Source organism: Heteronotia binoei, chromosome 15 (genome assembly GCF_032191835.1).
Source record: "Heteronotia binoei isolate CCM8104 ecotype False Entrance Well chromosome 15, APGP_CSIRO_Hbin_v1, whole genome shotgun sequence".
NCBI classification, from domain to species: domain Eukaryota; kingdom Metazoa; phylum Chordata; class Lepidosauria; order Squamata; family Gekkonidae; genus Heteronotia; species Heteronotia binoei.
In genome coordinates, this window is record NC_083237.1 from 12176199 (window position 1) to 12190215 (window position 14017).

Sequence of the window (14017 nt, forward strand, 5' to 3'; positions counted from 1 at the left end):
GATAAAACTAGTCACACAGCTGCTTGCACTGAAGAAATGTAGCTTCTTTTACTGCAAGCTAATACCCCTGTATTACTTTATTTAGAAAAGAATACTTTATTTAGAAAAGAATTATATTATTCCAGGTAAATAGAAAGACAGTAACACATATAAAAATATCGGGGAAAGTTAATTAGGTACATCTTGCAAAAAAAAAAACCCAAATTACACACAATATAATAGTTAGCTATCAAATAAATGTTCAAATAACTACATTAGACCAATTGCTTGTCCTGCATTATTTATATCTTATGCAATTCTATTTTCCCCCCAGTTTTTACTATCATCCCACATTCTAGCAGCTGTCTCAAAACCTTAACACAGGTGTTTTCTAGATGGAGCAGAGAAGCCTGTATGAAAGCTGATTACAGGTCATGCTTGACACTTTGGTGTAGTGGTTAAGTGTGCAGACTCTTATATGGGAGAACCGGGTTTGAACCTCCATCTCCTCCACTTGCAGCTGCTGGAATGGCCTTAGGTCAGCCATAGCTCTTGCAGAGCTGTCCTTGAAAGGGCAGCTTCTGGGAGAGCTCTCTCAGCCCCACCTACCTCACAGGGTGTCTGTTGTGGGGGAAGAAAATAAAAAAGATTGTAAGCCACTCTGAGACTCTGATTCAGAGATAAGGGCAGAGTATAAATCTACAATCTTCGTCTTCATCTTATAGACAACACTAGGACTGCAACCACCGCATCAACCCTTCACACGGTAAGCTCACCACATAGGAAAATACATTTCAGTTGATTGGTGCCCCTGGCCAGAGTGACAGGCAGCATGGGTGGATGAACTTTCCTTTACTTAGGATTCCCATGCCACAGTTTTAAGAGAATGGCCTTCATTTCTTTATTCCTGAGGGTGTATATGGCAGGGTTCAGAAATGGGGTGATGGTGGTGTAGAACATGCTCACCACACTATCCATGTAGTCCTGTGACCCCGGCCTCATGTAATGGAAAACGACTGGCACATAAAATATAATCACCAAAGTGATGTGGGCCGTGCAAGTGGAGAAGGCCCGGCGACGCCCTTCGCTGCTGTTGATCCTCAAAATGGCGGAGACAATGTACACGTAGGAAGTCAGGATGAGGAAGAAACAGGCCATGGCCACCAGGCCAACGTCCACCAAGATCACCATCTCGTTGAGAGTTTTGTCCGCGCAAGCCAGCTTCAGCAGGGCAGGATTGTCACAGAAGACATAGTCAATACGGTTGCTCCATCCATAGGGCAGTCGTAAGGTGACTGTCGTCTGCAAGCTTGAGTTCAGGCAACCTGCAACCATTATGCCCAAACAGAGGGTGAGGCAGACCCTCCAATGCATGATGTGGCTGTAATGGAGGGGCTTGCAGATAGCAATGAAGCGGTCGTAAGCCATCACGATGTAAAGGAGACTTTCGGTGCATCCCAAGAACTGTAAAAAAAATACCTGGCACATGCATTCTCTAAAAGAGATGATTTTCCCACCAGGAATGAACCCTGCAATCACTTTAGGAACAACGACGGAGGAGAAAGCCATATCCAGGATGGACAGATGGCAAAGGAACCAATACATGGGCTTGTGCAGCTGGGGATGAGATGCCACCACCCAGACAATCAAGGAATTCCCAGAAAGAGTCAGAATATACATGAAGAAAAAGAAGAGTAACAACGGCACCTTCAGTTCATTGGGGAATGGGAAGCCGGAAAGGACAAACACATCAGGTGCTGTCCGATTTGGGCACTCCATTCATGGAGAACACATCTTAGGAAGATGCCCACAATCTTTTTCTCTGTCTCTTCCAGTACAAATGTAGGATTACAGATCCTATTTCAGATCCTAGGATTACAATTCCTATTTGCACATTCTTGCATGCAAAGGTGGGTTATCTTCACAACCATTCACAAGGCATTTCACAATCAGTTTGTGAAACTGGTGGCCATGCTAGCCTGGAGTCCTCCAGAACCTAACATATATTTAAAAGGTGCTTGGTTAGAAATAAAATTGAGAAACACCAAGTTTAAAGGAAGTGGATGAGTGACAGATTTAGTGAGAGTAGTCAGATTATTGAGCACTGAGACATTCTCATATAGTCAAGAATATGATTGTCGATTCTAGATTCAAAGTAGACCCTGCTAGAACCCTTTCTCCTAAAGCAACAAATTCCCATCCTCATGTAATGTAGACACACTCTCAAAATAACGAGAGAGCACCCAAAGTTTTAAGGTTCCCTCTTCACACATTTAGAGTTGGTGTACTGTTGATCTCTAATGACTGGCAATAGAATTATGACTTGGGGGGCCTGTTCTGAAGCTTGCTGGACTTCAGGAGTCTGCAAGAGGAACCGGATATTGTCCAGCACAGTGCCAAAACCTGCATTTCACCCCCTCCCCCACAACAAGTCTACTTACATTTGTAAGTATAAGTTTGAAAGGGTCTTCATAACCTATCTCCCCACTTCAGCAAGGACATGAACCCAACTTTAATTGGCCCCTCTTGTTGTCTTGTTGCTCTGTCCTAGAAGAATTGATAGAAACTATCAATGGATTTTTTTTTTGAGCAAGCTTAACAGTTTTGTGAGATACCACAGGCTACAAGTTCTTACATGTTACTTGCTGACTTCTTAACATTTCCGTTAGTTCCACCAATAAACTTATCTGAGATGTTTATCAATGGAAGATCTGCTTCTCACTAATTAAAATGAGTTAAGCGCCTGCAAACAAATCTTCCTCAGGATCAATATCTGAAAGTGAAGCATTTTGGACATGAGACTCTGAAGTGAAGATTTCCTTCTAGAAAGGCAACAATGCCTTTTGTTGCCTCCCTCCCCCCCCCCCCAAGAACAAAGAATCTTGTGGCTTCTCAAAGACTGTCACATATTACGGTAACTGGTCCAGAGTCTGTTTGGCCAAAATGTTGTCTTGTTTCTTCTGCTGTTTAATTTCTTTGATCTTCAGGCCAGAAGTTGCTTCACTCTTTCAAATCCATGTCTTCCAAATGTTTTAATTAGATGATGATACTTTTGCTTGCTACACACTTTCACTTAAGGAGAGATAACCTGAATAGGAGGAAGCATTCTGGATGGAGGTTCTTCTTCAATTCAGGTGTATCTTTTGCTAGAGATCATTCAGGCGCATCTTCTGGGAGATGCATCTACTGGTAAAGATAATGCCGGCTGTTCTCCACCACCAGAAACACAGACTACTTTCTCCTAAGTCTTACATTATTTTATCATCTGCATGTCCCAAGCATCCACTGTACTCCTCCCACGTGTCTCACAGTCATGTTCCTATTGAGAGTTAAGATGTTTCCTCTAATCCCAGTGAGTGTTATTAAATGATTTATTTGGAGGTAGTATAGATTTATTTTGTTTGCTGGGGTAATTTTTTTTTTTTGGTCTGACTGGACTTCTGCAGTAGTTCTCAGACTTTTTGAAGGGGTCCCTCTTTAGGTTTGCCAACCTCCAGGTGGAGCCTGGAGATCTCCTGAATTACAATTGATCTCCAGACAACAGAGATCAGTTCTCCAGAGTAAACGGCAGTTTGGAGAGAGAACTCTATAGCATTACATCCTGTTGTGCTCCATCCCCTCCCCAAAACCTACCTTCCTTCAGCTCCATCCCCAAATCTCCAGGAATTTTTCATCCTGGGGTTGGCAACCTTCTCCCGCTTATTACTGTATTTTGGGCCCCCCTTGTACAGCAACTCTATTCTCTGTCCCACACTCAGCAACCTAAAACAAGGAATCTCACAGTAATAATATTATTGTTGTTGTTGTTATCATTATTATTATTATTATTATTTTGTATTTATTTCCCACATTCCACTCCGAAACTCAAGAGTCTCAGAGCAGCTCACAATCTCCTTTTCCTTCCTTCCCCACAACAGACACCCTGTGAGGTGGGTGGGGCTGAGAGAGCTCCCCCAGAAGCTTCCCTTTCAAGAACAATTCTGTAAGAGCTATGGCTGACCAAGGCCAATCCAGCAGCTGCAAGTGGAGGAGTGGGGAATCAAACCCAGTTCTCCCAGATAAGAGTCCGCACACTTAACCATTACACCAAACTGGCTCTCCATTTTCTTTCTTTCTTTCTTTCTTTCTTTCTTTCTTTCTTTCTTTCTTTCTTTCTTTCTTTCTTTCTTTCTTTCTTTCTTTCTTTCTTTCTTTTTCACTCTCTATCTCTCTCCCTTTCTCTCCCTCACTCCCCCCTCTCATCTATCTATCTATCTATCTATCTATCTATCTATCTATCTATCTATCTGTCTGTCTGTCTGTCTGTCTGTCTGTCTGTCTGTCTGTCTGTCTGTCTATTGAGTGACAGGCTGTATTTCATGGCTATTTCATACATGTCTCCCAAAATTTACCCTGTTCCTTCTATTTAGGGCTGGCATTATTGGCATGGATCGGCAGCCTACTTTTCAGTCCCGGTCCACAATTTGAGAACTGTAAGCCCTCAGAGCATCTCTCATGCTCCCCAGCAATGGCACAATATTTTATCCAGTGATTTTAATGGTTTTTGTCTATAATTTATTTGCCCTGATGTGGACGGCCCAGGCTAGCCCAATCTCATCAGATCTCAGAAGCTAAGCAGGGTCAGTCATGATGGGACACCACCAAGGAATTCTGGGACATTCCACAGAGATGGGCAATGGGAAACCACCTCTCAACGTCTCTTGTCTTGAAAACCATGTGGGATTTCAGTAAGCTGGCTGTGACTAGACAGGACTTTTCAACACCATTTAGCTTATTTACTTCCTTTATTCTCCGCCTTTCTCTCCAATGGGGACCCAAATCGGCTTGCATTACTTTCCTCTCATCCATTTTTTCCCTCAGAAGAATCCTCAGAGGGAGCTGAAACTGAGACTCAATGGCCCAGGGTCCTCCAGCAAGCTTCCATGGCCGAGTGTGGATTTGAACCTGGCAACTCCCAGATCCTAGTCTGACACTCTAACCACTCCTCCACACTGGGTGAATAGGAGACAGAAGAGAATCTACTGTACCTCAGGCTCCACAGAGCCGGTTTGAAAAGGCGTAGTTGGGATAAACTCGGGTATCGAGGATGCCCCGAGTTATTTTTTTTAAATTAATCTATATTTTATTTATGCCACACATTTCTCTCCAATTCAAGTCCTTCATTTGGAAGTGAACCAGATGCAAATCTACAGACATTGAGACCACCTTCATAGCTCCACTCTGATAATCCACCCAAACACCATTTCGTGAAATCAAACGGAGTTGACTGGTGATAACAACTTAGGGCAGAACGTAGCCATACAACTATGCTGCTGTTTCCTTGGGATTCCCAACCCATAGTTTCAACAGAGCAGCCTTCATCTCTGTATTCCTGATTGTGTAGATGACAGGATTCAGAAATGGAGTTATTGTGGTGTAGAACATGCTCACCACACTATCCATGTAGTCCTGAGACCCTGGCCTCATGTAATGGAAAATAGCTGGCACATAAAATACCATCACCAAAGTGATGTGAGCCGAGCATGTGGAGAAGGCCCGGCGACGCCCTTCACTGCTGTTGATCTTCAAAATGGCGGAAACGATATAGAAATAGGAGGCCAGGATAAGCATGAAGCAGGCTACGGCCACCAGGCCGACATCCACAAAGATCACCATCTCATTGAGAGTTGTGTCTGCACATGCCAGCTTCAGCAGGGCAGGGACGTCACAAAAGACGTAGTCAACCTGGTTGCTCCTTCCATAGGGCAATTGAAAGGTGAGGGTCGTCTCTAACACTGAGTTCAGGCAGCCTCCGATCATGGAACCCAAACAGAGGGTGAGGCAGACTCTCCAATGCATGATGTGGCTGTAGTGGAGGGGCTTGCAGATAGCAATGAACCGGTCGTAAGCCATAACGGTGTAAAGGAGACTTTCAGCACATCCAAGAAACTGCAAAAAGAATACCTGACATAAACATTCCTCAAAAGTGATGATGTTCCCACCAGGGAAGAACCCTGCGATCACTCTAGGGATCACAGTGGAGGAGAAAGCCATATCCAGGATGGACAAATGGCAGAGGAACCAGTACATGGGCTTGTGCAACTGGACATCAGATGCCACCACCCAGAGACTCAGGGAATTTCCACAAAGAGCCAGAATGTACATGATCAAGAAGAAAAGTAACAGTGGCACCTTCAGTTCATTGGGGAATGAGAAACCAGAGATGATGAACACAGTTGGCGCTGTTTGATTTGGACACTCCATTAGCTGAACATTTATATCAGGGTCATTGAAGCAGTGTCAGGGAGACTTTTTTGTTCCTTTTCCAAAGCAAGTGCTGGATTACAGTTCCTGTCCCAACATCCTTTCACACAACAGCAGGCTATCCACACTCGTATTCCTGAATAGTCTTATGTGAAAGAGATGACCTAGTCTGAAGAACCTGATAACACCATATTTAGAAGGTTCTAGAATTTTATAAGTTTGAGAAAGCTGGGGACACACTGAGTTTAAAGTAGGTGGATTGGTGCTGCTTGTACAGATAACACTTAAACCATTAGGAAAGGAATGGTGCCCTGGGCAAGCACCAGTCGTTTCTGACTCTGGGGGACATTGCTTTCACAACGTTTTCATGGTAGACTTTTTATGGGGTGGTTTGCCATTGCCTTCCCCAGTCTTTTACATTTTCCCCCCAGCAAGACTGACTACTTAATCAGACTGCCCGCACTGACCTGGATGACCCAGGATAGCTTCTCTTGTCAAGGTCAGCTGGGGTTAGTACTTAGATGAGATACCTCCAAGGAAGTCCAGGGTTGTTATGCAGGGGCAGGCAATGGCAAGCCACCTTTGTTTGTCTTTTGCCTTGAAAACTCTTTGAGGTTAGCACTTTTCTGTTAGATATCACGGTCCTCAGATAATCTGGAACTGATCTTGGAATATAGAGTCAAAGCATGCTAGATCCTTCACAACTAAAGGAATGGTCTCTTCCTCTTCAGATTAGGTACAAAGATATCCTAAAAATAAAGGAACAACACACGTTTTAAGATATCATCTTGTTTCCGGTAACGACATGGTGCTAACAGATGTGTTTGTCGGAGCTCCGGCTCTGCAGCGTCTGTGCTGGTCTTTTTGGGGGGGTTCTTCAGCTGGCAAGAACTCGGTGGTGCCCCTGTTGGAGGGGCACTCGTGCGGAGGAGTGCTGGGTGCTCTGTGCCGGTTTTTCTGAGCATAGAGCCCATTCAACATACTACTTCAAGCCCGGATAGACCAGACGCCTTAATGGCGAATTAGCTGTGACCACTGGAGAAGGGGAATAGGCGAAGTGGCATTTGGAGGACAGAATAAATGGTAAAGAAGGGGAAAAGAAAGTATATCTGACTCTAAAACTGGAGATATAAACGAAGGAAAGAACTTACTAAGTGAGTTGTTTTGCCCCTACTTTCGAGTGGAGTCTGAAGCTGGGGGGAAGAGACTTGGTTTGGCGAATACACAAAGGCAGAAAGTGGAGGAGTGGTGGAGGACTACCTTGGCAGCAACGGCGGAGCTTGGGAGTCGCAGACTGGCTGTGATTGTCAAAGTTTGTGAAGAGCACTGAGACAGAGGAGGTGAAGAAAGGGGGAAAAGAGGAAAGAAGCAGGAGATTTCTGATGATTTAAGGGGAGCCTTCATGAACTTCTTTTCCTCTCCCTTTTCCCATATGCTCGTGCATGGCGATTTTCTTAAAGAGACAAGGAGCTAAAGATGGGAGGCTTTTGATGTAGTATAGAGTTTCCAGGAATGCAAGGGCGGAGGTGAGGTGGAGAGGCTGGAATTTTGTTGGCAGAGATGTGGAAGAACAGGAATGGATTTACTGAACTGGCTTTTTGAACTTGTAGCAGAAAAGAGGAGCAGAGATTGAGATTAAGAAGAGGAAGAAAAGGGAGAAGAAGAAGTGGAAGACAGAAGGATAAGCGGTTGGGAAACATTAAGGATTCAAAAGAGACAGTTAACAAATAATTAATGGATTGAATAATTAACTATTGTTAATTTGATTACTGCTGATTTTCTATATGATTTTCTATATGTAATGAGTTAATGTGAATGTTCGGGTGAAGGGTGTTTGGTGGTAAAGAACAGTAATTTAAGGATATAAAAACCAACTGGCATGTGAGAGTGTTAAAGGAAGGTGATGTATGAATTTTGAGTGAAGTAAGGCGAAGTAGTAGTATATGAATTGGAATTGGGGCGGCAGGAAGACCTTGGACAATAGAAAAATGAGTACGACATACAAGAAAGACAAAACAGATAGGTTAGTCCCGCTATCGGCAACTTTAAAACTGATGGAGGTAATGTCCTCACAGGAAGTTATAAAGGAATTGCAGAATTCTATGCAACTGTATTTTATGAATGCATTGAGTCAGGTGCAGGCAAATCTGACAGAACAATTAGATGGAGTAAATAAGAAATTAGATGGCCTGCAAAAGCAACTGACGGAAGTAAAGGAAGAGATTCATGGCTTGACACAATCTACAAAATATGTGGAAGGAAAGTTGGAAGTAGTGAATGAAAAGTCGGAGGAGATTGAAAAAGTTCAAAAATACGAAGGGGACAGATTAGTGAGAATAGAAACGGCACAGGTAGTGCATATTTCAGGAATGCAGAATATTCCAGAGGATAGGTATGACGATATAAAGGAGGTGATAGTAGAGATCTTGACACCAGTTGTTGGTATGAAGAAAAAGGAATTGGAGAAAGATATAGAAAATGGCTACAGAGCTTGCCTTATTTATTTCAAGGAACACCTCCTGCTGAGAGAAGTTTATATAAGTGTATATAGAGGAAAATGAAAGAATGAGAGACAATGACGATGAGAGACAAATCATTAAAGTTATATCGTTGGCATATTACACCAATAAAACTGAAGAAAGTGTATTCCGAAATTGCTGGTTGCTTTGTTGCAGGGAAACAAATTGATACCATGCAATTCATAAACAAAGTAAGATGATTTGAAATGCCAATGTTTTTTTTTTCTTCTTTTTTGGACCACAGTGTAGAAGAAAGAAAGTTTTTTTTCCCCCGTTAGTTCTAGACTTAGCTGAGCTAGATACTTTGATGGAGATATTAAGAGAAGAAATTAACAAATAGACAAACAGATAGAAGGAAAATGGAATTTATTGTATGAAAGTGTATTCCGAACTTGCTGGGTTTTTTGTTGTTGTTGCAGGGAATTAAATTGATACTATGTAATTTATAAACAAAGTAAGATGACTTGAAATGCCAAATGTTCTTTTGGATCATAGCGCAGAAGAAAGAAAGTATTTTTGGTTGGTTCTAGACTGAGCTGAGGTAGATGCTCTGATGGAGATATTAAGAGAAGAAATTAACAAATAGACAAATAGATAGAAGGGAAATGGAACTTATTGTATGAATGGTTATGGGGAAAAGATAATAAGAATAACAAAGGATTTGTATTCTAATGATATAAGTATATAATGCATCCCGCGGTCTACATCCCTAAGTTTATGTTTTGTATATATATATATATTGTTGTTGTTGTTGTTAAATGTAATAAAAAGTTAAAACCAAAAAAAAAAAAGATATCATCTTACCTATTTAAGCTCCATGAACTGCTTTCTAGTAACATCCTGGAATGAGATGCAGAGATCCTGGTGTTTTGGCCTTTCTTTTAGCTGACTGGATTACTTCAGACTTCAGGAGGACTCATACCATTGTACAGGAGAACACCAAAACTAGCTTCTGACATCCATACGAATTTTGCATGCTTTTCCAAAGATTTAACACCGACTTCACACCTCCTCAAGGCCACAGACCTAATTTAATCAGTGCTGGTGAAATGGTTATTTTAGTGAGCTGTTATGGCTCTAATAGAATTTCTAACTGGTAGAAAATAAAGGGTCATATTTTAATAAGACACTATTAGCTACCAAAGCTTACTTGTTACTTGTTGGCTTCCTGTCATTTCAGTTTGTTTCACTGCTGATGGAATATCTGGCTCTGAATTGTAATTCAAGCTTTTGTAAATGCATCTTCCTCAGCCTCAGCATTCTGAGTATACATGTTGGTGGAGGCAGGATTTCCATTCCATGGTCATGGCTTGCAGTCAGAACAACAAAGTACCTTACGGCTTCTTAAACACAGTTCCATATCATGGCATTTAAACCAGCACCTATTTGTCTTTCCCATCTCTTCTCACTTGATACTTCCACTGTTTTCTTCCCTCTACAATCTGTAGGGTCGTTCCTTTACACTTTTACATCTATGTCTTCCCACTGTTTCAATCACTGTGCGATGAAAGTGCTTCCATCATATCATCTGTCAAGAAGGAGAACTTGTCCATGGAAGACTGTTGTGGACAGAGAACCCAGGCAGAATGATGTACCTAGACGAGAGGTCATCTTTAATTCAGGTTCACCTACTGCTAGGAAGGACGTGTGGGATGAATCTTCTTCACCAGCAGGAACATGTTCTGCTTTGTCATATTCCTTTATACCATTTCATAATTTGGGAGACACAAGCTTCCCCTTTGGTCATTTCCCCAAAGCGTTGCAGACATGTTCACTGGTGACAATTAGGATGTTTATGATGAATCCTTTCCACTAATTCCAGGGAGTGTTGTTAACTCCAGGGAGAGCCAGTTTGGTGTAGTGGTTAAGTGTGCGGACTCGAATCTGGGAGAACCGGGTGTGATTCCTCCTCCACCTGGACCTGCTGGAATGGCCCTTGGGTCAGCCATAGCTCTTGCAAGAGTTGTCCTTGAAAGGGCAGCTGCTGTGAGTGCCCTCTCAGCCCCACCCACCTCACAGAGTGTCTGTTGTGGGGGGAGAAGATATCGGAGATTGTCAGCTGCTTTGAGACTCTGATTCAGAGAGAAGGGCAGGGTATAAGTCCGCAGTCTTCTTCTTCTTCTTGACACTTTGGAGGAATGTTATATTTCTGTTTGCTACAGAGGGAAAAAACCTGCTGAATGATTAGCTACAACATTTTGTGAGCTTGCCAGTTTTGGCAAAGTTACTCGGCCAGTGGTTTAAGTAACTGACATGGAGAAACATCAAAAACATATACCCAGTTCAGCATGGTGAAGTTACTGGGGAGGGACCATGGTTGGGGCTAAGCCCTGGTTTTGGGGTGCTTTGAAATATTTTTAGGTAATGGTGTTCTGGTTTAAGGTCAATGTGTGGTTCTGTTAAAAAATGGTTGATTTGGTCCCCCCACCCCGCCTTCTTCCGTAAGTTTTCCAGAGGAAGTTACAACCACACTACTACTGCAAGTCCCAATGGCAATTGCTGTGTATAAAGTGGGGCATGGGCTCCATTGAAATTGTAACCATGATGCACAGAGGGGAGGGGCTGTTACTTCCACCTATGGGCTGCAGGGGCGGGTGTTATTTGCAAAAATTCAGTGCACGCACAACCTCCTGGCAGAGTGAACTACGCCCTCTGCAGCTCCCCAGTTGTTTCAACTGCCAAAAATGTCATGGGGAGGGCACGCAGGAACCCCCCTCCCATGGTGTCCCGATCAGAAGTACATAAGAACATCAGAGAAGCCATGTTGGATCAGGCCAATGGCCCATCCAGTCCAACACTCTGTGTCACATAAGAACATAAGAGAAGCCATGTTGGATCAGGCCAGACTGGCCCATCCAGTCCAGCACTTTGTGTCACATAAGAACATAAGAGAAGCCATGTTGGATCAAGCCAATGGCCCATCCAGTCCAGCACTTCGTGTCACATAAGAACATAAGAGAAGCCATGTTGGATCAGGCCAATGGCCCATCCAGTCCAGCACTTTGTGTCACATAAGAACATGAGAGAAGCCATGTTGGATCAAGCCAATGGCCCATCCAGTCCAGCACTCTGTGTCACATAAGAACAAAAGAGAAGCCATGTTGGATCAGGCCAGTGGACCATCCATTCCAGCACTCTGTGTCACATAAGAACATCAGAGAAGCCATGTTGGATCAGGCCAATGGCCCATCCAGTCCAACACTCTGTGTCACATAAGAACAACAGAGAAGCCATATTGGATCAGGCCAATGGCCCATCCAGTCCAACACTCTGTGTCACATAAGAACAACAGAGAAGCCATATTGGATCAGGCCAATGGCCCATCCAGTCCAACACTCTGCGTCACATAAGAACATAAGAGAAGCCATGTTGGATCAGGCCAATGGCCCAACCAGTCCAACACTCTGTGTCACACAGTGGCCAAATATATATATATATATATATATATATATATATATATATATATATATATATATATATATATATATATATATATATATATATATATAGGTCTGTCTCTGCTTTTTAACACAGAAGTCAACAATGCTGTTGAGAAGTTTTGAGACTGGGCTTTCTCCTGCTTTCTGGCAAGTCAGTTTCTCTGTACCTTAGCCGTTGACTGTCTGCTCTCATATAGTTTTTGCTAAAATCTTGTCGAGTCAAGTCTAGATTTATACCTCTTGAGGTTTTTTTAAATTTATCTCCTCAAAGAGTTGTTTTGATCTCTCTTGGAGAGGATAATTTATAACTAACTGGAATTTACACACACACACACACACACACACACACACACACACACACATATATATATATATATATATATATATATATATATATTTGCAATGAATCAAGTTTACAGGATATAGAGTTTAGTTTTTGAAAAACTGCTTAGAGCAGGGGTGGCCAACAGTAGCTCTCCAGCCAGCCCCAGCCAGCATGGGAGTTGTAGGCAAAAACATCTGGAGAGCTACCCTTGGCCACCCCTGGCTTAGAGTGTTTGTCCTGTGTGGAGACAGCAACCTTTAATGAAGTCCACTGGTCAAGAACAACCAGAGATCACCAGAAGGATTTGCTCTCCAGAGTATAATGCTCTTTGGGAGGCATACCAGGAAAGATGGTCCCATACGTACATTACCCTCAGGCCACAGGGCCTTAAAGGTTAATACCAGAACCTTGAACCTGATCCAGTATTCAACCTGGAGCTAGTGCAGCTGGCAAACAACTGGTCTGAATATGTGCTATCAAAGGGGTCCCCATAAGGACATGGGTCTCTGCATTCTGGACCAGTTGCAATTCCCAGTTCAGTCTCAGGGGTAACCCTATGTAGAGTGAGTTACAGTAGTCTGACCTGGAGATGACCATTGCAGGGATTTCTGTAGGCAGGTCAGAGCAAAACAGGAAAGCAGTCAGTTGCCTGATCTATAGTTGGAGGAACACCAGTCTGACAACATTTTGACTAATTGAGAAATATCAAGTAATAGGTTCAGTTCAGCCATGGGATTGGAACCAGAGGAGCCCTTCCACTCATGGAAGATTTAGAAATTCAGGGGTGGAATTCTAGCAGGCGCTCCTTTGCCTATTAGGCCACACACCCCTGACGTAGCCAATCCTCCAAGAGCTTACCAAAAAGAGCCTTGTAAGCTCTTGTGGAATGGCTACATCAGGGGTGTGTGGCTTAATATGCAAAAGAGCTCCTGCTAGAATTCCACCCCTGCATAAATTACAAGCGAAACCATTGTCACAATCAACATAGCATATTTTGCCAGCAACTCTTCAAAGGAATTCAAGGTGGTTTACATATGATTGTCTTCCCCCATTTTATCTCCACTATGACGTGGATTAGGCTGAGACTTTGTAAGTATCCTAAGGTCATATGGTGAACTTCATGGTTAAGTAAGTATCTGAACCTTCATCATGAACTGACACCTAGTTTTAGTCTGACATGGACCCATTCCAACAAAAAAGAAAAGAGTGGAGTGGTTCTTCACCAGGTTCTAGTCTGGTGAAGAACCACTCCACTCCACCACCATGGCTGAATAGGAGATGAATGAGAATAGAATCATACACTTGGAAGGGGCCATACAGGACGTGTAGTTCAACTCCCTGCTCAGTGAGAGATCAGCCTAGAGCGTCCCTGACCCGTGTTCATCCAGCTGCTGCTTAAAGATTTCCAGCAAGAGGGAGTTCACCACCTCCCTTGGAAGCTGATTTCACTGTCGAACAACTCTTACTGCAAAAAAGGTTTCCCTTATACCCAGTCGATACCTTCCCATCCT

General features: G+C 43.0%; 2 protein-coding genes across 2 annotated transcripts; both read right to left on the minus strand.

Moving 5' to 3' along the window:
* Window positions 1–831: 831 nt before the first annotated feature.
* Window positions 832–1758, minus strand: LOC132583049 (olfactory receptor 10G6-like). The gene has a single exon (XM_060254715.1). It carries the CDS (start codon window positions 1756–1758, stop codon window positions 832–834), a length of 927 nt encoding a protein of 308 aa, XP_060110698.1.
* Window positions 1759–5283: 3525 nt separating this feature from the next.
* On the minus strand, window positions 5284–6222 carry LOC132583050 (olfactory receptor 10G6-like). The gene has a single exon (XM_060254717.1). It carries the CDS (start codon window positions 6220–6222, stop codon window positions 5284–5286), a length of 939 nt encoding a protein of 312 aa, XP_060110700.1.
* Window positions 6223–14017: the final 7795 nt, after the last annotated feature.

Excerpts from the sequence above, each read along its gene's own strand:
- LOC132583049 (XM_060254715.1), bottom strand. The coding sequence starts at position 1,758 with ATGGAGTGCCCAAATCGGACAGCACCTGATGTGTTTGTCCTTTCCGGC.
- LOC132583050 (XM_060254717.1), bottom strand. The coding sequence starts at position 6,222 with ATGGAGTGTCCAAATCAAACAGCGCCAACTGTGTTCATCATCTCTGGT.